Source organism: Brachyhypopomus gauderio, chromosome 1 (genome assembly GCF_052324685.1).
Source record: "Brachyhypopomus gauderio isolate BG-103 chromosome 1, BGAUD_0.2, whole genome shotgun sequence".
NCBI lineage: Eukaryota > Metazoa > Chordata > Actinopteri > Gymnotiformes > Hypopomidae > Brachyhypopomus > Brachyhypopomus gauderio.
Window position 1 is genome coordinate 21,032,324 of NC_135211.1, and position 20,001 is coordinate 21,052,324.

The 20,001-nt window shown below is 46.7% G+C and overlaps 1 protein-coding gene across 5 annotated transcripts in view; it reads left to right on the forward strand.

Moving 5' to 3' along the window:
- LOC143512176 (plexin-A2-like) overlaps positions 1-20,001 on the forward strand; it is a 97,581-nt gene that overhangs the window by 16,915 nt on the left and 60,665 nt on the right. For 4 of the 5 annotated variants that reach the window (XM_077002201.1, XM_077002175.1, XM_077002184.1 and 1 more), the window contains 3 exons: positions 1,360-2,689; positions 5,682-5,864; positions 16,724-16,858. In XM_077002201.1, coding sequence (XP_076858316.1) covers positions 1,502-2,689; positions 5,682-5,864; positions 16,724-16,858 — 1,506 coding nt within the window. In that variant the 5' untranslated portion in view covers positions 1,360-1,501. Of the gene's footprint in view, positions 1-1,359; positions 2,690-5,681; positions 5,865-8,847; positions 8,946-16,723; positions 16,859-20,001 lie in introns of those variants that run through there. The other variant, XM_077002212.1, reaches the window with a different exon arrangement.

The window sequence follows — 20,001 nt, forward strand, 5'->3', positions numbered from 1 at the left end:
CCCCTGCGCGCACACACACACACACACACACACACACACACACACAAAAAAGCTGATTAATTTGTGAACGTCACTCACAAGGGAACAAGATTAATTCTGTTCTGAGGAGTGGAGAGAGTGGTGGTAGGGCAGAGAAAGACTATGGAAGCAAAAATTGAAAGCATAATTAATAAATTTACATTCTAATTTAATGACAGCATTAATGCATAGTAAGAGGGGAGTTGTTTGTGTGTGCGTGCGTGTGTGTTCATGCCTTTGTTTGTGTGTGTGTTCTTGTGTTTGTGTATGTGCATGTCCGTATTCGTGTGTGTGTGTGTGTGTGTGTGTGTGTGTGTGTGTGTGTGTGCATGTTTTCATTTGTTTGTGCGTTTGTGTGTGTAATAGGGTGTGGACCTCCCCTGCAGTCACAGTAAGTTAATGGAGGCTCAGAGCTAGCGGGTGTTAGTGGCTGCCACCTACTCGCTCCCCCTGTATTGATTGCCAAAGGTATAAAGGTCTGCACTGCTTTTATTAACTGATTACATGAGTCATGTCTCCCTGATGTATGTTGGCGCACATCACAAAGACAAAGAGTGGGAAAGAGACGGGGCAGAGAGACAGGGCAGAGAGACGGGGCAGAAAGACAGGGCAGAGAGACGGGGCAGAGAGACAGGGCAGAGAGACAGGGCAGAGAGACGGGGCAGAGAGACGGGGCAGAGAGACAGGGCAGAGAGACAGGGCAGAGAGACGGGGCAGAGAGACGGGGCAGAGAGACGGGGCAGAGAGACAGGGCAGAGAGACGGGGCAGAGAGACAGGGCAGAGAGACAGGGCAGAGAGACAGGGCAGAGAGACAGGGCAGAGAGACGGGGCAGAGAGACAGGGCAGAGAGACAGGGCAGAGAGACAGGGCAAAAAGGAGGGGGCAGAGAGACAGGGCAGAGAGACGGGGCAGAGAGACAGGGCAAAAAGGAGGGGGCAGGGAGAGACAGTGTGAGAGTGAGATAGAGAAAGACAAACTGAAACAGGTGGAGAGGAGAAAGCAAAAGACAGAAGGAGAGAGAGAGAGAAGAGAGAGAAACAGATGGATTGAGAGTGAGAGAGAGACACACACACAAACAGCAGTGCCATGGGCAGATGGGAAGATGATGGCATTCTGCGTGTGTTTCTGGTGTTTCTGTGAGGTCCTCCCCTGTGTGCTCTTGTCAGGACTGATGTAAAGTTTTCCAGCAGCCACCATCTCTCCCACTTTAAATCAAGAGCTTTGAGCTGGAGGGACATTTTTTTTGTCTTACAAGTAGCACCTGTCTGTTCTGTGGTGTTGCCGTCTGTCTGATTGTCTGTCTCAAAGGCCTCATCTTTTATCCTTGTCTCCTCTCTCAGGTTGGGTTCTCTAGACAATCTATTCCATTATGTGACTACTGAAGACATTTTGCAACGCTAATCCAGCCACGGACAGAACGAAGGAAGAAGAAAGCGTCGGCCCCGTTTCTCACTAGCCAGAGCGCTCTGAGCACGCTCCGAAATGCAGGGCAGCCACAGTGGCACAGTGCATGCTGGTCCGATGACCTGCTTCCTATTCCGACTGTGGCTCGTCACCTTGTCTGTCTTCGCGAGCACGTCCTCTGGCCAGACGTTCCACACCTTCCAGTCGGAGAGGACGGAGTGGATCCTGAGTCACCTGGCAGTGCACCAGTCAACCGGCGCCGTGTACGTGGGCGGCGTGAACCGCATCTACAAGCTGTCGGCGGAGCTGGTGCCGCTGGTGTCGCACAGCACAGGCCCTGAGCTGGACAACCAGGCCTGCTACCCGCCCCTGATCATCCAGCCGTGCGGCGAGCCGCTCACGCCCACCAACAATGTCAACAAGCTGCTACTCATTGAGCAGACGCAGAACCGTCTGCTGGCCTGCGGGAGCCTGTATCAGGGCGTCTGCAAGCTGCTCCGGCTCGATGACCTCTTCATCCTGGCCGAGCCATCGCACAGGAAGGAGCACTACTTCTCCAGCGTGAACCAGACCGGCGGCGTGTCCGGCGTGATCGTGAGCGGCCGTGGTCGGGACGCCACGCTCTACATCGGCACGGCCGTGGGCGGGAAGCAGGATTACTTCCCCACCATCTCCAGCCGGAAGCTCCCCCGCGATCCGGAGTCGGCGGCCATGCTGGACTACGAGCTGCACACGGACTTCGTGTCGTCACTGGTGAAGATCCCCTCGGACACGCTGGCACTGGTGCCGCACTTCGACATCCGCTACGTCTACGGCTTCTCCAGCGGCCCCTTCGTCTTCTTCCTCACGGTGCAGCCGGAGACGGACAGCGGGACAGCGGGGGGCTCCGCCGACGACCTCTTCTACTCCAGCCGCATCGTGCGCCTCTGCAAGGGAGACAACAAGTTCCACTCCTACGTCTCGCTGCCGATCGGCTGCGCGCAGAAAGGCGTGGAGTACCGTCTGCTCCAAGCGGCGTACCTGGCCAAGGCGGGCAGCGTCCTGGCGGGGGCGCTCAATGCCAGCGAGCAGGAGGACGTGCTCTTCGCTGTCTTCTCTAAGGGACAGAAGCAGTTCCTCAGTCCTTCGGATGACTCTGCGCTTTGCCTGTTCGCCATGCGAGACATTAACGCCCACATCAAAGAGAGGCTACGCTCGTGTTACCAGGGAGAAGGGAACCTGGAGCTCCACTGGCTACTGGGCAAAGACGTGCAGTGCACAAAAGCGGTAAGAACTCCTTGAAATGTTCACAACTGTTTATAACTTTATAACTGCTTATAAGAACTTTCATATTATATATTATTATGACAATTATGAAAGGTAAGAAAGAAGCCTTGTTGCATTTGTTATGCGTTTGAATGGCTTTTAATATATTAAATATATATATAATGTTAATGATAAGCCAAAAGTCAGACTCTGCTCTATGGGTAAGGGTAGTGCTATTGAGGTGCTTCCTGTTTGAGTCATTGAGCTGTTTCCTGTTTGAGTTATCGAGCTTTTTCTTGTTCGAGTCATTGAGGGGTTTCCTGTTTCCTGAGAGTGAATCCACAGATCGTACCCTATCATACCTAACAGTGCAGGCTAATGTTTATCCACATGTGATCTTTATACACATTTACTGCAGTTATTTGTAAAAAAAAAAAGAAAGAAAAAAAATAAAACATCAAAAAAGAAAAACAAACAAAAACAAACATTCTGTCTGCCAAAATCACGCTGAAGAGTTTTTATGGGAGGAAATGGTCTTCAATTCATTGATACACCATCTCCGTGATACAGCATCTCTGTGATACAGCATCTCCGTGATACACTATCTCAGTAATACAGCATCTCCATGATACACCACCTCCATGATACAGGATCTCCGTGATACACTATCTCAGTGATACAGCATCTCCGTGATACAGCATCTCCGTGATACAGGATCTCCGTGATACACTATCTCAGTGATACAGCATCTCCGTGATACACCATCTCCGTGATACAGGATCTCCTTGATACACTATCTCAGTGATACAGCATCTCTGTGATACACCATCTCCGTGATACAGGATCTCCGTGATATACTATCTCAGTGATACAGCATCTCCGTGATACAGCATCTCCGTGATACAGGATCTCCGTGATACACTATCTCAGTGATACAGCATCTCCGTGATACACCATTTCCGTGATACAGGATCTCCTTGATACACTATCTCAGTGATACAGCATCTCTGTGATACACTATCTCAATGATACAGCATCTCTGTGATACACCATTTCCGTGATACACCATTTCTGTGATACACCATCTCCGTGATACAGCATCTCTTCTCTCTGATTGGTAGTTAGTGAGATTCTCTGACCCCCCCGACAACATTCGCATAACTGCTCCGATGCTCTTTGTTGCCGTTAAGCACGCTGTTCTACACTCTGCCGTTAATTTTAATGTGCACGACAGCCTGGAGTTAGTGAATCAGGCCAGGACTCTCCTCTCCTGCAGACGCCCGTCTCTACTCAGCCCTGCGGAGGGGGTGGAGCTTTGAAACCTGCTTGGCCATTCCGCATGCGTCGGGCGGAGAAGCGGGAGACAGGCCGCACTCTGAGCTGGCGGAAACCTCCCAGCTATTGACCCGCACATGGCTGGAGCCAAGGGGGGACATCTGGACACCTGGACACCTGGACGTGCCTGCATGCAGCAGGTGTTGGACAAGAATATCTGGACTCTAACCTGCAGGGATCAGAAAAAACCCAGTTATCAGCATGGGGCACCTGGTGTTAAATTGCAAGAGAGGTTGATTGCAGCAAAGAGGAGTGGGTCATAAATGGAGTATGCAGTGATTTATGACTCTGTATCGTTCGCTGAAGTGTAACAGAATGACTCACCAGTTATTGGGGCGGTCCTTCCCCAGTGGCTCCGTTTGGTGCTTGAAGGAGCACCTCTGCACCCGAGGGTGTGAGCGGATGACGCGGTCTCCAGTGGCAGCAAGGTTTACGTTTCCTCTGACAGCACACTAATGGAGGGGCAGGCGATGCAGTGTGGACGCTTGGCCCTCGTTAACGATAAATCAGAGGCACTACATCGATGTGGTTGTGGAACAGAACCTTCGAGCTGGTGCTTCCTAACTTCAGCAGGATGGTGTAGAAATTCACTGATCTCTCTCTTCCACTCTTGATTCTGCTTCTGTTTTGACTCACATTGGGGATTTAATGGTAATTAGCATTCCAGTCTTACTCCTGATCAGGATTTTCTGAGAATTAATGCTGCTCATGGAACACTGATTCACAATGTGGTGAATAATAAAGGTTCAATATTGACATTTTCAATATTTAGACATGACTACTGTGTAAAAATCCTGTAAAATACAATGAATACACATAAGCATAGAATTAAGAGTGTGCTAGAGTCTTCCGCCTCCCACTACACCTTTAACACCTGCTATGTCATTAACACCGCCCACTATGCTTATAACCCTGCCCCTTCATATTGTACACTCCCACTACAGTCCCATCCCCCCAAAATGTATTTTTATTACCACCCACTGTGGTTATTTCCCCACTCTTTCATATTTAGCACCACCCACTGTGGTTATAACCCCCCCTTCCCTCTTCATATTTAACATCACTCATTCTGTCTTTAACACAACTCACAATACCTTTTACACCATCCACTATATCATCAACACTGCACACTACACCTTAACTCCACCTTAACTCACCACCCTAACACCTGCTCTCCTTCTATATGGGAGACAGATAACCCTCTCCAGTGGCCCAGAACAGTTCCCCAAAACACAGATGTAGATCATGGAAATTGCAATGCCTTCCCTGCCCTACCCCTCCTTTCCCTGGTGTTAGAAATATATTCTCAGATCTTACACTGGCATTTAGAAACAGCACAATGACTCCATTTCCCACGATCCCGTGTTACCCAGCCGCCAGCCTGTACAGCACCAGAATGCCAAGCGTGTGCTGTGGGCTTTGGAGGCAGCAGTGTGACATTCACTGTGTGCAGTGATATTTCTGCTGCACTCGGAGTGAAATGTCTGACTTCATAACTGAACAGGTTATACAAGGTTCTAGCTGCTATTATCAGTAGCTTAACACCAAGTGCACTCCAGGTCTATTGTGCTGTTGTATTGTTGTTATTATTATTAGTATTATTATTATTATTAATAGTTGTAGTAGTGTAAATATATTTGTCCTGTACAGTCTGTCTAATCTCTCTCTCTTTCTGCAGCCGGTTCCCATCGATGACCATTTCTGCGGTCTTGACATCAACCAGCCCCTTGGCGGCTCTGAACTCATCATGGGTCACACCGTGTACACAGAGACTGCCGAGCGACTGACTGCGGTCTCAGCTTACGTCTACAACGGCTACTGTGTAGCGTTCCTCGGCACACGCTCCGGAAACATCAGGAAGGTGTGACGAATGTCGACTTAAGTGCTCCGAGTGCTCTCACTCGGTTCTGCTGCTGTGACTCGGTTCTGCTGCTGTGACTCGGTTCTGCTACTGTGACTCGGTTCTGCTGCTGTGACTCGGTTCTGCTGCTGTGACTCGGTTCTGCTGCTGTGAGGTGGCATGCGGGGTTATTGAGTGTTGGGTCATTTCAGTGTGAGGTGACAACATTCCTGCGGTGTCCTTGTCCAGGTTGGTGAACACTGAGCCGTGGTCTGGGAGTGAGGAACACTGGTAATGACATGCTCGTTCTCCCTAGAACAGGTGTTTCTGGATATTTGAGGGCCTCAAGAGGCTAGGGAATTGAACTGAGTGTGCGAAAGAGTGAGAGAGAGAGCGAGAGAGGTGGAGGGAGAAAGAGAAAGAGACAGACAGAGAGAGAGAGGGAGACAGGTGGAGGGAGAAAGAAAGAGACAGACAGAGAGAGAGAGGGTGAGAGAGAGCGAGAGGGAGAGAGAGAGAGAGGGAGTGAGAGAATGAAAGGAGGGGGGAGAGAGGGAGAAGGGGGGTTGGGGGTGGGACAGCTCTATGTGTTTGCTGCATAGACCATGCTGTTTTTAGCCTTTGCCATGAAGACTGGGAAATTGTGTGTGTGTACGTGTGTGTGTACATGTGTGTACGTATGTGTGTTACGGAGTTATTTCATCAGCTATGAAACTAAGAAATGTTGGCAGTAGGGATGCACCGAAAATTCGGCCACCGAAAATTTTCGGCCGAAATGGCTTAAATTTGCATTTTCGGTTTTCGGCCGAAATACTTTCATCACCGAAACAACACGGCCGAAACAATGTGCTGTGATGACGCAAGCAAAAATCGCCACCTGCACGCGCTTATTTGGATAAAGCTAGCAAAATTTTTCCAGTGATGGCGCCGAGGCAAAGGACATTACACCAAAAATTATGGAACTCGCTGCCTTAGACGATCAGCCGTTCTCTGTCGTAGGGATTTCGTAGGCTAATAGAGCACTTTGAGCCCCGTTATGTTTTGCCGAGCCGAGTTTACCTGAGCTGTTTAATATTGTTGCAACTCACGTCACGTTTTTATGAGAGAATTTATATTTATCTTTCAGGCCAGTCAGTTATAATTAAATTTAACTCGTATAAAATACATATATTTATCCTCTCAGATAAAAACGGTCTGCAAGCGAGTTAAATTTAATTAGTGGTCGGCCATTGTCAGCTTTATCGCCGTTAACGGCCCACCACTAATTTTATTTTATAATATGCATTACTGTAATGTCAGTGCTAAATAAATATTTTCAAATCAAATTTTGTAGTTGATTTATACTTTGAAAAGCAATGCCTTGATTTTAGTGAGGTTAGCCATAAATCCAATGTTACTAATAATTGGCATAATGTATTTCGGTGTTTCGGTTTTCGGCTTTCGGCCTTGGTTTCCTCATTTTCGGTTTTCGGTTTCGGCTAAGAATTTTCATTTCGGTGCATCCCTAGTTGGCAGTAATGAGAATTATTAGTGTATGTTTTCTGTCTAAGACTGAAATCACTCAGGATAGTAGTTCTCTCCAAACTTAGACAATGTGACTTATACAAAAAAAACAACAACACAAAAAACTACCAAAAAAACGAAGTAACCCAGAAACACGCGTGCGGTGTTCATAGTGATGAGAACCACCACAGCGAGACACTGTGGTCTGTTCCGGTACTTCTGAGGTAGAGAACATCGAGTGAATGGATTGAATGGATGCTACCTGCTCTTTGCTAAATCTGCTATGTCTGTGATATATTCACCAACACACACACACACACACACACACACACACACACACACACACACACACACACACACACACACACACACACACACACACACACACACTCAGTATAATTAATTACGTATACTGATATGATGGTGGTGTGATATCTCACCCCAGCAGAAATAGAGGGAGGAGAGTTACACTTAAAATAAAACTGTCATATTTATGAACAGTGGTGAGATGTTTCTTTTTAAATAAGTGTGTCACACACACACACACACACACACACACACACACACACACACACACACACACACACACACACACACACACACACACACACACACACACACAAACACACAACCCTCAGTGTATCTTTATGGCTGCTGTTGACAGTTGCCCTGTGGGCTAATTTAGCCCCTCTGACTCCCTTTGTGTCAGAATGAAACAGGCAGAAGAAGAGGAAGAGAGAGAGAGAAAGAGAGAGGGGAAAGGAAGGAAGAAGGGGTAAGACAAAATGGAGATGGAGGGAAAGATAGAGGGAGAGAGAGAAATAGTAACTTCTAAGAAACTTTACTTCTCACTGAAGGAACAAAAAGCATGTACCTGTACACCCCCTCTGCCTTATCTCTACACACCCCTCTCTCCCCACTTGTCTCTCTCTCCCTCTATCTGTCTCTCTCTCTGTCTCTGTCCCTCTACCCTTCTCTCTCTGTCTCTCTTCCCTTCTATCCCTCTATCTGTCCTTCTCTCTCCCTCAGTCTCTCCCTAAATCTCTCTCCCTCCCTCTCTCTCTCCCTCTATCTGTCTCGCTCCCTCTGTATTTCTCTCTCTCTCTCTTTCCCTATATCTGTCTCTCTCCCTTGGTATCTCTATCTCTCTCTCCCTCTCTCTCTCTCTCTAGGGAATTGATGTTCGTTGTGAGGGCTCTCACCCGCTGCCCTGGCTAACTCACACATAAAGACCTCACTGGTGTGGAACACTGGCCCGTGTTCAGAATACAGATTCTTTTAAGTGTTAATTCATTTAAAACAACAAATGAAAACAACAGCAAGAAACAACAGTCCAGGCTGTAGAATTTTTTACCAACCTCCTCTGAACTGAATGTTTAAGTGATTGGTAATGAAGGTTCCTACTGGGAGAGTGATGTGTGATTCATCTGGCTGCCTGGTCTGCTTGCTGTGTTCTGCTTTCTACCTCGCTGCGCTGATTATGTTTTCCCGGATGTTCCAGAAGCCAAAGCCGAATGTGGAATGTGAACGGATGGACAGGATGAAGAGATGTCACGAATTTTGGATTAAACCAAAAAAATAAGTAAAACAGAGTTTTTTTTGCTCAGCTGGAATACTGGTATGTTTGTGTGTGTGTGTGTGTGTGTGTGTGTGTGTGTGTGTGTGTGTGTGTGTGTATACAGTATGTGTGTGTGTTAGTAATGTGTGGGTGTGTGCATGCGTGTGCATGTGTGTGTGTAATGTGAGAGCTTAGCTTAACAGACCAGAAAAAGTGAAACAGCCCATTAGGGGATCTTTGCCCATTATGGACCATTCACTACACACACGGGTCAGTAGAGCAGGTCAGGGGTCAGAGGTCACAAGCAACCTTCCATATTTGTCCATATTTATACCAGGCCAGAGACAGCGTGGAGACAACCAGACCCAGACAGCCAGTGACGCAAGAACCTCCCCATCATTGCCTGGGCGCATCAGTATTCATGAATTCATTGCTGATTGGTCTATGACTTAAAAAAAAGCCTTGTAGGACACTTTCACTTGAATGTGTTCATCTTGAATTCAACACCTCGACCTCAGGATGCGTTTGATTGGTTAAGGAGTTGGTTTACATTGCATCACCTCTATCCATCAGCACCAGTTTATCCTCTGTGCTCTGCTGGGGTGATTCATATTAAGGGTTACATTGTCTATTAAACCTCTGCCTCATGTGATTTTTGCATACATGGGTGATTGTATATTGTTTGTGTGTTGTTTTGTGTGTGTGTGTGTGTGTGTGTGTGTGTGTGTGTGTGTGTGTGTGTGTGTGTGTGTGTGTGTGTGTGTGTTGGCTATGCTTATGTAATGGATACTTTCTTACACTCCCCTTTTCTTCTAATTTCTTGTAGGTGTTTCCTATAGGTTAATCTTACATATGTTGAATGTTCTAAATCGTTTATTATTCATACTATAGAGTTTCATATCTTGTATTCTTGCTTTCATATTTCTATTCTCCTGTAGGCTAGTTCCTCTCAGCTAGTTTTAACCTGTATAGAACTCCAAACTCCAGCCTATGGGCAGATTATTAATGCCTATTTATACTCCAAACTCTAAATGTTCGGGGTCGTCTGTCTCTGTAAGCATGTCATTATTTCTAAAGCAAAAATAGAAACCTGACCATTACGGTAGTGTTTTCACCAGGACTAAACTCTGTTCTGTCCCCCGGCTTCCCTCTGCTGGTAATTGGCATTGGCCACATGTAGCTGGGCCTGCCCTGCTTATGTCATGACAGGAATGTGTTATAAACCTGATTAGGGAGTAATGAAGCAGCTCCACCTGCTGCCCCCACCGGCGTCGCCCCTCCCCCTCTTCCTGCTCATTAATTAGCGTGTGCTGTTGGTGCTTTGGTGAAGGTTTGCTACACCTGTGCTGAAGGTAACGAATCTTAAAGGGTCCTGGGCATCAGATATAATGGTCTACCTACAGGAACCTGAGGAAACAGCAGAGGTGTGGGAGCTCAAACCTGTCACCTGAGCATCTACCTGTAACTGTAACTGTCTGTGTGATCTGGGTCTATAGGGAGGGATTTTACATATACTCTGAAGGTCATGCAGAAAAGTAAAGGCAAAATACACAGACTTGCCTCACACACACACACACACACACACACACACACACACACACACACACACACACACACACATATGCCTCGCAGCCTTTGATCGTTTAGTCGGGGAGGGGTTAGTTCAACCCCAAAAACAGTGTTTGCTGTTTGTCGTAGTTCAATGGAGGGGGTGTTCTTCATGACTCATAAATTGTGTTACTAGTACACTGTTTATGTCTAAAGAGAAAAGATGTTTTTAATCACAATTATGGACTTTTACAATCTGCCATCACTGATGAGCCACAGACAACATTAATAAACTCAGAAGCTCCGTGCTGCACTGAGTGTGTTTAAACCGCAGAGCTGAGACCCGTCTGCTCCTTCTGCCACCCCCACCCCTCCACCCCCCATCTCTGAGCAACCCTAGGGAGCGTGGAGAAATGATGGGGAGGAGAGAGGGAAGAGAGAGAGAGAATACAGAGAAGAAGAGATGGAGAGGGAGGAAGAAAGCGTGACCACAGGCGGATCGGAGCTGTTCAGAGTGAAGGCCTCGAACAACGAGATCTAAAGTTCACTTTGGATTATGTATCAGCGAAAGTAACAATGTCAACAACAACAACGATAATGCAAATAGCAGTAAGATTACTGCAGCCCTGTCTCATGGAGCAGGGCTTAAGGCATAGCTAGCCAACTTCAGATGCAGTTTGATCCAGCTCTTCTGTCTCACAATGCTGGATCACTTTTTATTGGACTGCATCACCATGGCAACTTATGTTGCATCTTTTTCTGCTCCGAGGCAGGTTCAATTCCATATTACAGATTAAATTCCATATTACAGATTAAATTCCATATTATAGATTGTAAACAGCACTTGGAACAATTAGCTGTCAGCAAAGTGTCATTTTAGAGATTGCCCAGCCCCCTGGCTTTCCCTCCAGGCTGTCTTATATCAGAGGTATCGATTTTTCTGTAGAGCGAATATACTATCACTGCCAAACTTCAGACTTGCAGCTCGTACTGCACGTGCCACCCGCAGAAGCCAGTTCTCTCCGCGAGCAGCACGAATGTTTTCCCCTGTCATCTGCTGCGGCTCTTTGCGCTTCGACGGTGATGATGAGTATGTGAGGAAATGTGCAGCGCAGACTACGCTCTCTTTTGAAATGTCACCTTTGTCATGTTTCCTGGCCACATACCCAATCATGGCCACAGACAAGGGCGTCTTTAAGATAGCAGGTAGGCCATATCCACAGACTGTACTTATCAGGAAAGAATTATGACGAGCTACCAGATACCACTGTTACCAGAGATTGGTGAGCGGACACGCGGCAGGAGATTGCATTCAATCAACGCAGCCCTGGGGAAACAGGAAGTTGATTACACTGGGCAACAATAATTCTGCCTCCTGTAAAAATACATGTTTATTATGTATTTTTGCATGCTGAATCCAAATATGTTTTCAAAATGTCTCTATCACCAATAGTTTTTATTTTTTTCCAGTATACTCATTATATATAATAAGGAAAGACTAGGTAAAGTGGAGATCTTTGTGCTGGCAGACCTGCACACTGAAGAGAAATGTTCCTGAGGCCAAATATAGGAGAAACTCATAAATAAATTGTACATTTTAGAAGTACATTTGTACCTATTTTAAGTGTGATAACAGCGCTATATATAAATGAGTAATATATAATTAATGAAAACTTGATTGCCCTGTCTCTTAAAGTCATATGTGATCTAAAAGTTTAAAAAACACACTGGGACACAGAAGTACTATAGTCCATCTACATACGATAATGTCCATCTGTTAAGCGTTTTCCATGGTTACATGAGTACATGTTCTGCTTTAAGCCAAGAGTGTGCAAGTAATCGAATGTCGACCCGTGGGTCTACTGATTCGATTCATCACACACTCACACACAGTAGTGTTCAGGAGTATATGTCCTGTCCATAACATGTATACTATGTACCTGTGAAATCTTGTTGAACTGTGAACTTTCACAGAAAACATGTTAAAATCACTGCAGTATGATTTCTTATTTCTCCACTGAAAAGTACTCTCAACGTTCATCCCTATTGGGTCAAGTGACTAACCTTGGGTTGATGGAGAACAGTCATACGCTCGTACGGTCATACACTCGTACGGTCATACGCTCGTAAGGTGTGTTTGTGTTTTGAGAGTTGAACATGGCTGATGAGAGTACTGAGAGTGTGATTTATTCAGACTCATGTCCCGTCTGGTGGGAAGCTGAAATGTGGAGGAGGCTGTGGTAAACACCAACAAAACAAACAGCCTCATTACGGTCCAGCGGACTCAGCAGGGGTCTAAGAACTATTGTTCTCTCGCCTCTCACAATAAATTAGGAGTAGTTCTGCCCAGTGGAAGGAGTGTGCTACTTATTTCTTTGGGCCAAATTTGTAAAGAATTGCAAACAGACTAAATCTGTCTATCTAGCTATCTTGCTCACACACGCACATTCATGCACCTACTTACCTACACCAAATGCACTGACCCTCTGCAGAAAGCTGTATTTGTTTACAGGAACACCGTTATCCTGCCTGTTACCTGTTTGGTTACCAGATAACCTGTTAGGTTGACAGACTACCCTCTGTAGTCTCTCTGTCACCCATGAACAACCCTGAGATTGCTATATTGGGCCATTCTGGAGGAGAGTGGCCAGTGTTTGTTCGTCTGCATGATCCTGAGAGTCTGCTCTGTTACATTTCCCATGTTGTTTGTAACGCGTCCACCGGAATCTATGCATCCTATTTTTACTTTTATTTTTGCACAGCGATAATACGGCCTGCGTGGGAAAGACCACGCAAGCACTCTCGGGAAGCAGGAAGCGTCAGGCACTATTATACCACTGGCTCCCACCACCTGGATTCTCTGGCGATTGTATGTCAGAGGATGGAGGTCCGACATGCACAATAGTTGAATGATGCCAAGTCTGGCTGGGTTTGCCTTCACCCAGGCCCTGTGGATGTGTTCTCATACCACTTAGTTCTTCTGGGTCGTGGTGAACCGCCGCCTGGATAAACACAATTAGTCCTACGTTGCTATACTGCTGTGAACAGCATGAATTCGCCATCTCTAATTTGTGATGATGCTGGGAGACTCTACTCAAACTTGACCTCAGCCACCGAAGAGTCAAAAGGTCAGGCTATACTTAGCTGTGTCCCGCATGTCTATTATGTGACCCCATCATTGTAATACTTTTGGGTTACAATGACGAACCCTCATTCAGATGCCACACAGCATTATGGGTAATTTTAAGTTAAGTTCATTTCAGCAGCAGAATTTTTTTTTTTCCAAAAGTGCTATTTTCTATTTTTGAGCTAAAGAGTGTGGGAATGGATACAGGACAAGAAGGACATGCAGAACGAGACAAGTGATTAAATGTGGAGGGGGAGGAGGAGAACTATCGGTGTATGAGACTGCCGTCTGGCTGGGGTCTGCGGAACCCCAAGGAATCTTGGTCCACTGCCAGGAGATGATTTTCTTCCTTTTTTAATGAGCAGAATTACTTCATCATGCTTTGTGTCTCATTAACCTCTAATTATCTACTTCCACTCCACAACTCCAACAGGTTCACCTGATGAAGTGTGTGGTCTTCCCTTTTGTGGGTTGGAGACGAAAATAAATATACATTTTAGAATCTTTTTTAGGGAAAAAGGAATATGGGCCAGATTCATACACACTGACAGTAACCATGCTATGCCATACAAAATGTGTGACACAATATCTAATTCCTAATAATGAAGTTATATTTGGTTATACCTGGTTATACTTTGTGAGCCAGTGTCAATACTGTGGTACACTGTGTACACTGTGGTTGATTGGCTCAATGTTTAAAGCCAATCAAAACTGACATGTAAACAAGGCCATTCATATTTAAAACCCATGCCAAGAGACAGCCTGCCTAACCCATGATATGAACACAACACCGGTGCTATGTTTACAACTGCCAGTTGGATAAAAATGTAATGCATTTGTACATTTTAACCAAGATGGGAGCTTTATGGTTGTCCAGAACTTATGACTACTTCTTCTAAATTACGGCAGAATAGCAAAATCGTATCCCTCCTCATTCGTATCCCTCCTTAGTCTATGCCTGTTTATAGTTCCTAACTCTGTAACACCTACGTTTGCTTTTCTTATGGAAAAAGTTTGTTGTATTCAGAGATTCTGCTCAAGAAAGTCAAATTCCTGCTCATGCACTCCCGCTATTGTCGCTCCAGTTTCCCATCATGCTCAGCCTCAAGCAGAGCGAGCATGTGCACATGCGTCTCCACTCTCTCCCTAATCCTGTGTGACATTATTTTACTGGAGCTGTGTTCTCACATGCTCAGAGCGATCACTTCTCAGACAATTGCAGGAAGTGCCCTGGGGTTGTGCAAATCTTGGGACTGGCACACACCCATTCATCACCAATGGCCTCAAAAACAGTAGAAACACAGACCTTCATCAAACCACAGAAGAAGCACAGCCCTGTTCCTCCCTTTCAGTTATCAGTTCTGTCTCTTCAGGTTCTCTCTCTCTGTAATCCACATACAGCAGCAGGCTGTACCATAATACGGTAGATTAAGGGAGGGATTAAAGCTAGGTGTCATACTCACCCTAATGCTGGAGTACTTTTATTAATTCTCTGGAGACACAAAGAATGTTTTCTTTATGTGTGTGTGTGTGTGAGAGAGAGAGTGAGAAGTGCAAAGTCTTGCAGAGTCAATAGAAAAGCAGGGCACAGAAGGGCAGATGGAACTGATATTGCGCATAAGTTGACTAGGCCGGAAGAGTTAACAGGATTACTGCAGATCCGAGATAGAGTGTGTGTGTGTGAGAGTGAGTGTGCGTGTGTGTGTGTGTGTGTGTGTGCGTGTGTGTGTGTGTGTTTGTGTAACGTGAGAGGGATTCAGAGAGGACAGTTAAACAGTATATCTAGTCTGTTGTCTCAGCTGGATCTGCTTTCTTTTGTGATTCTATGTTAAGTCTCCCAGATTACTGCTACTGTCCTTTCCCTGCTGTGTGTGTGTGTGGGAGTGTTTGTGTGTCTGAACATCCAGGCGGGTTTTTTCTTTGCGTCACACTATTTGTGCATACAGACTTTTTGAGTAACCTTTCTAAGCCCACTGTGTAGTGTATGCACACACACACACACACACATAAATAAACAAACTGACAACAAACTCACATTGACCAGAACGGCTTGTATGAACTGTGACTGAGTGCTCAAGGAAACAGCACTTTCACACACACACACACACACACACACACACACACACACACACACACACACACACACACACACACACACACACACACACACACACACACACACACACACACAGTCACACAAAAGTGTCCTTTTTGTTTATTTCCTTTTAAACGTTTACTATGCAAAGTCTGGAGTGATCATTTTTCAGCCAGTGTTCGTACGGTATGCGGTGGTTTCCAGTTTGGATGTGTGTGCTGCGTTGGTGACCTGCTGACCTGCTGACCTAGTGACCTGGTGTTGCCCACCCGGGAACTGTGAGGTTCTGTTTGTCAGGTAGACGACAGTTTGACTGCGACATTCAGCCATTTCAGGGGGCGCTGCACTTTTGGAGGACCCTGCTGCTTTTCTAACATCTACAAAACATCTTCAAAAACCACAGAGGCATCTGACCTCACAACCCTTAATGATCACATAATAACTGAAGCTCTTTCAGCTTCACAGCAGATACTCAGAACCTCACAATGAAGGAGTGAACAGGAAAGGGTAAAAGGATATTGTGTGTGTGTGTGTGTGTGTGTGTGTGTGTGTGTGTGTGTGTGTGTGTGTGTGTGTGCGTGCGTGTGTGTGTGTGAAAGGAACAGTATATCCATGGTGGAGGGTTTTCAGGGTTAAATGCCATCTTGGGAATAAAGGAATCGTCATTGTTTTCGCTTCATGATGTGTTCCAGATTTGTTGGTCATTTGACAAATGTCATTTACTAAGCTCAGTTTCTGTTCACAAAGAATTGGTTCTTGGTTTTGATCTGCTTCACAGCAACACTGGGAACTGGTTGTGTCGGCCTGGGTCGGGTCGGGGCAGGCTGGGCTGGGCTGGGTCAGGTTGGGCCAGGCTGGTCTGGGTCGGGCCAGGCCAGGCTGGTTCTGGCTCATGTACTGTTCTGTTTACAATTTTCCTTATAAAAGTGAAGTTGTTCCTTCTTTTTGTTTTCCTTTTATCTCCCACCCACCTCACTGCTTCTGTCTGGTTCTCTCTTTTCTTTCTCTCTCTCTGCCCCCCTCCCCCTCTCCCCCCTTCCCTGTCCCAGCTGCGGGTGGATGGTCCCGGTAGGAGAGGGCTTCTCTACGAGACTGTGCAGGTGATGAAGGATGGTAGCTCCATTCTCCCGGATATGGGCTTCTCCCTCGACCATCACTACCTCTACACCATGAGCGAGAGAGAGGTGTGTGTGACATAGAGTTTGTGGGTTTGTGCCTATTCAATTATACGTGTGTGTGTATGTGCATGTCTGTACGTGTGTCCGTGTGTGTGTGTGTGTTTGTGTGCATGTCGTGTGTATACCCGTTATAGCCTTCGGTGCTATGACATACAACATTATGCATATTACTTTGAAACCAGAATGCACCCGTACAAATGGGGAGGTGTGTGTGTGTGTGTGTGTGTGTGTGTGTGTGTGTGTGTGTGTGTGTGTGTGTGTGTGTGTACATGTGTGTAGTCTTGTTCCAGTTATTCACTGAGGCGTGTATATTCCTCATGTAGTCCCTGTCGAGGAAGCAGAAGAGTGCGTGTGTGTGTGTGTGTGTGTGTGTGTGTGTGTGTGTGTGTGTGTGTGTGCGTGTGTTTGTGTGTGACTGTCCCCAGTAAGACCCTCCCCTGCTGCCCCACCCCCAGCACACCCCCTGCTGGTGTAGAACCCAGGAACCGACCCAACTCTGTTCGGCTTCTGCAGTCACAACTGCAACTGGACTCAGACAGACAATTCTAGCCACTGTGATTATGAAGATGAAGACTGTCTCTGTGTGTGTGCACGTGTGCGCATGTGTGTGTGTGTGTGTGTGTGTGTGTGTGTGTGTGTGTGTGTGTGTGTGTGTGTGTGTGTGTGTGTAGTGATAAGAGGCTACACCAGTAATCATTCTCTACTCCCATCAAGTGATTATTTTACCAGTTATGATGCGTAGAGTGATGGGATTAAATTTCAAAACAGACTCTTTACATCTCTCTCTACCTCTCTCTCTCTCTATTCCTCTGTCTCTCCCGCTCTCATTTTTGATAAGACAGAACACACCAACACACATCCACACTATCCTCTGCTGTCTTCGTTGTCGGCACGACAGCACCAAACTTTCAGTCTCGAGCGTCTTCCCCTCAGTCCAGCAACTGCAGGACAGTCAGCAGGACGCGGGAGACACCCATGCTGATGTGGTTGCTTCACCAGGGGCTTCTGAGATGAAGCAGACAGCCCGTCGTTTGTTAAGGAAGCCCGGCTGCTCTCTGAGAAACGTCCTGTGTTGAGTCAGACTGGAGGAAGTCAGAGGCAGAGTCAAGCAGATCTGCTTCATCATGATGGAGATTCCCTGCTCAGACGCTGCAGGAGATCTGTCTGTTTATCCTTCTCTCTCCAGATCTCCCTCTCTCCGTCTGTGTCTCCTCTCTGTGGGTCTTCCTCTGTCTTGGACACACTCTGCTTGTCTCTCCTCCTCTGTGTGGGTCTTCCTCTGTCTTGGACACACTCTGTCTGTCTCTCCTCCTCTGTGTGGGTCTTCCTTTGTCTTGGACACACTCTGTCTGTCTCTCCTCCTCTGTGTGGGTCTTCCTCTGTCTTGGACACACTCTGCCTGTCTCTCCTCCTCTGTGTGGGTCTTCCTCTGTCTTGGACACACTCTGTTTGTCTCTCCTCCTCTGTGTGGGTCTTCCTCTGTCTTGGACACACTCTGCCTGTCTCTCCTCCTCTGTGTGGGTCTTCCTCTGTCTTGGACACACTCTGTTTGTCTCTCCTCCTCTGTGTGGGTCTTCCTCTGTCTTGGACACACTCTGCCTGTCTCTCCTCCTCTGTGTGGGTCTTCCTCTGTCTTGGACACACTCTGTTTGTCTCTCCTCCTCTGTGTGGGTCTTCCTCTGTCTGTGACACACTCTGCCTGTCTCTCCTCCTCTGTGTGGGTCTTCCTCTGTCTTGGACACACTCTGTTTGTCTCTCCTCCTCTGTGTGGGTCTTCCTCTGTCTTGGACACACTCTGTTTGTCTCTCCTCCTCTGTGTGGGTCTTCCTCTGTCTTGGACACACTCTGTTTGTCTCTCCTCCTCTGTGTGGGTCTTCCTCTGTCTTGGACACACTCTGTCTGTCTCTCCTCCTCTGTGTGGGTCTTCCTCTGTCTGTGTCCTTCGCTCATGAGGTCTTCCTCGCTCTCTCTTTCCCTCTGTCTGTCTCTCCCTGTCTCTCCAGTTCGTACTTATTCCTCTCCCTCTCTCTTTCTCTCTCTCTCCCTTATCTGTCTGCCTCATTCATGTGCTGGGTTGTTGGGGATTGTAGATGAGTGTGGGTGGAGATGAGCGTGGGTGGAGATGACTGGGTGGAGATGACTGGGTGGAGATGACTGTGGCTAGAGATGAGTGTAGGTTGTGTGGAGGGGAGATGATTATTTGGTGTAGAGCTGCTGGAAGGTAGTTAGCTGTGAACAACACAGAGATAATAGAATGGGGAGAGAGTGAGAGAGGGGGGAGAGAGGGGGAGAGAGGGATAGGGAGTGGGAGAAGGAGAGAGGGAGAGAGAGTGTGTAAGAGAGGGAGAGGGGGGATGAGGTGAAAGAGGGAGAATCAGAGAGGGATGGGGAGACATATTGGGTTGTGATGGAGAATAATAATGAGCCACCTTTCCCACTGAATAGAATGGAGGAGAGGGGGGAGTGTGTGTGTGTGTGTGTGTGTGTGTGTGTGTGTGTGTGTGTGTGTGTGTGTGTGTGTGTGTGTGCAATCTCACATCTGATTGTAATGACTTTATGTATGCAGTAAAAGATTTAGAGATTTAGCTTATGGAACAACCAAACCTTTGAATAGCACATTCTGCTCTGCAGTTAAAGCCACAGGGCACTGATGGAAATTTTAAAAACTCAAACACAGTGAGGATGTTTTTGATATCTTTATGGGTGTGGGTGTGTGCTTGTACGTGTGAGTGATTGTGTGTGTGTGTGTGTGTGTGTGTGTGTGTGTGTGTGTGTGTGTGTGTGTGTGTGTGTGTGTGTGTGTGTGTGTGTGTGTGTGTGTGTGTGTGCATGTGTGCGTGAAGTGGTCCCATCTGTTTTGTTATTCCCAGAGAGATCTGTGTAAGCTTTCAGAATGCAGAAAACAATGCATCTTCACATGCAGACCGCACACTCAATCAAACACCATTCAAACACTTTTGTGCCAATTAGCAATTAGCCTCCTCTTGCTCAAACAGCGTCGGTGAAGCTGATCCTGTCAGGCTGGCCCAGCAGGTCTGTGTCTGCTCAAATGGGTCTGTGGGGCTGCACTATAACTGTTTAATCTCATGACTATAACTGTTTAATCACATGACTATAACTGTTTAATCTCATAACTATAACTGTTTAAT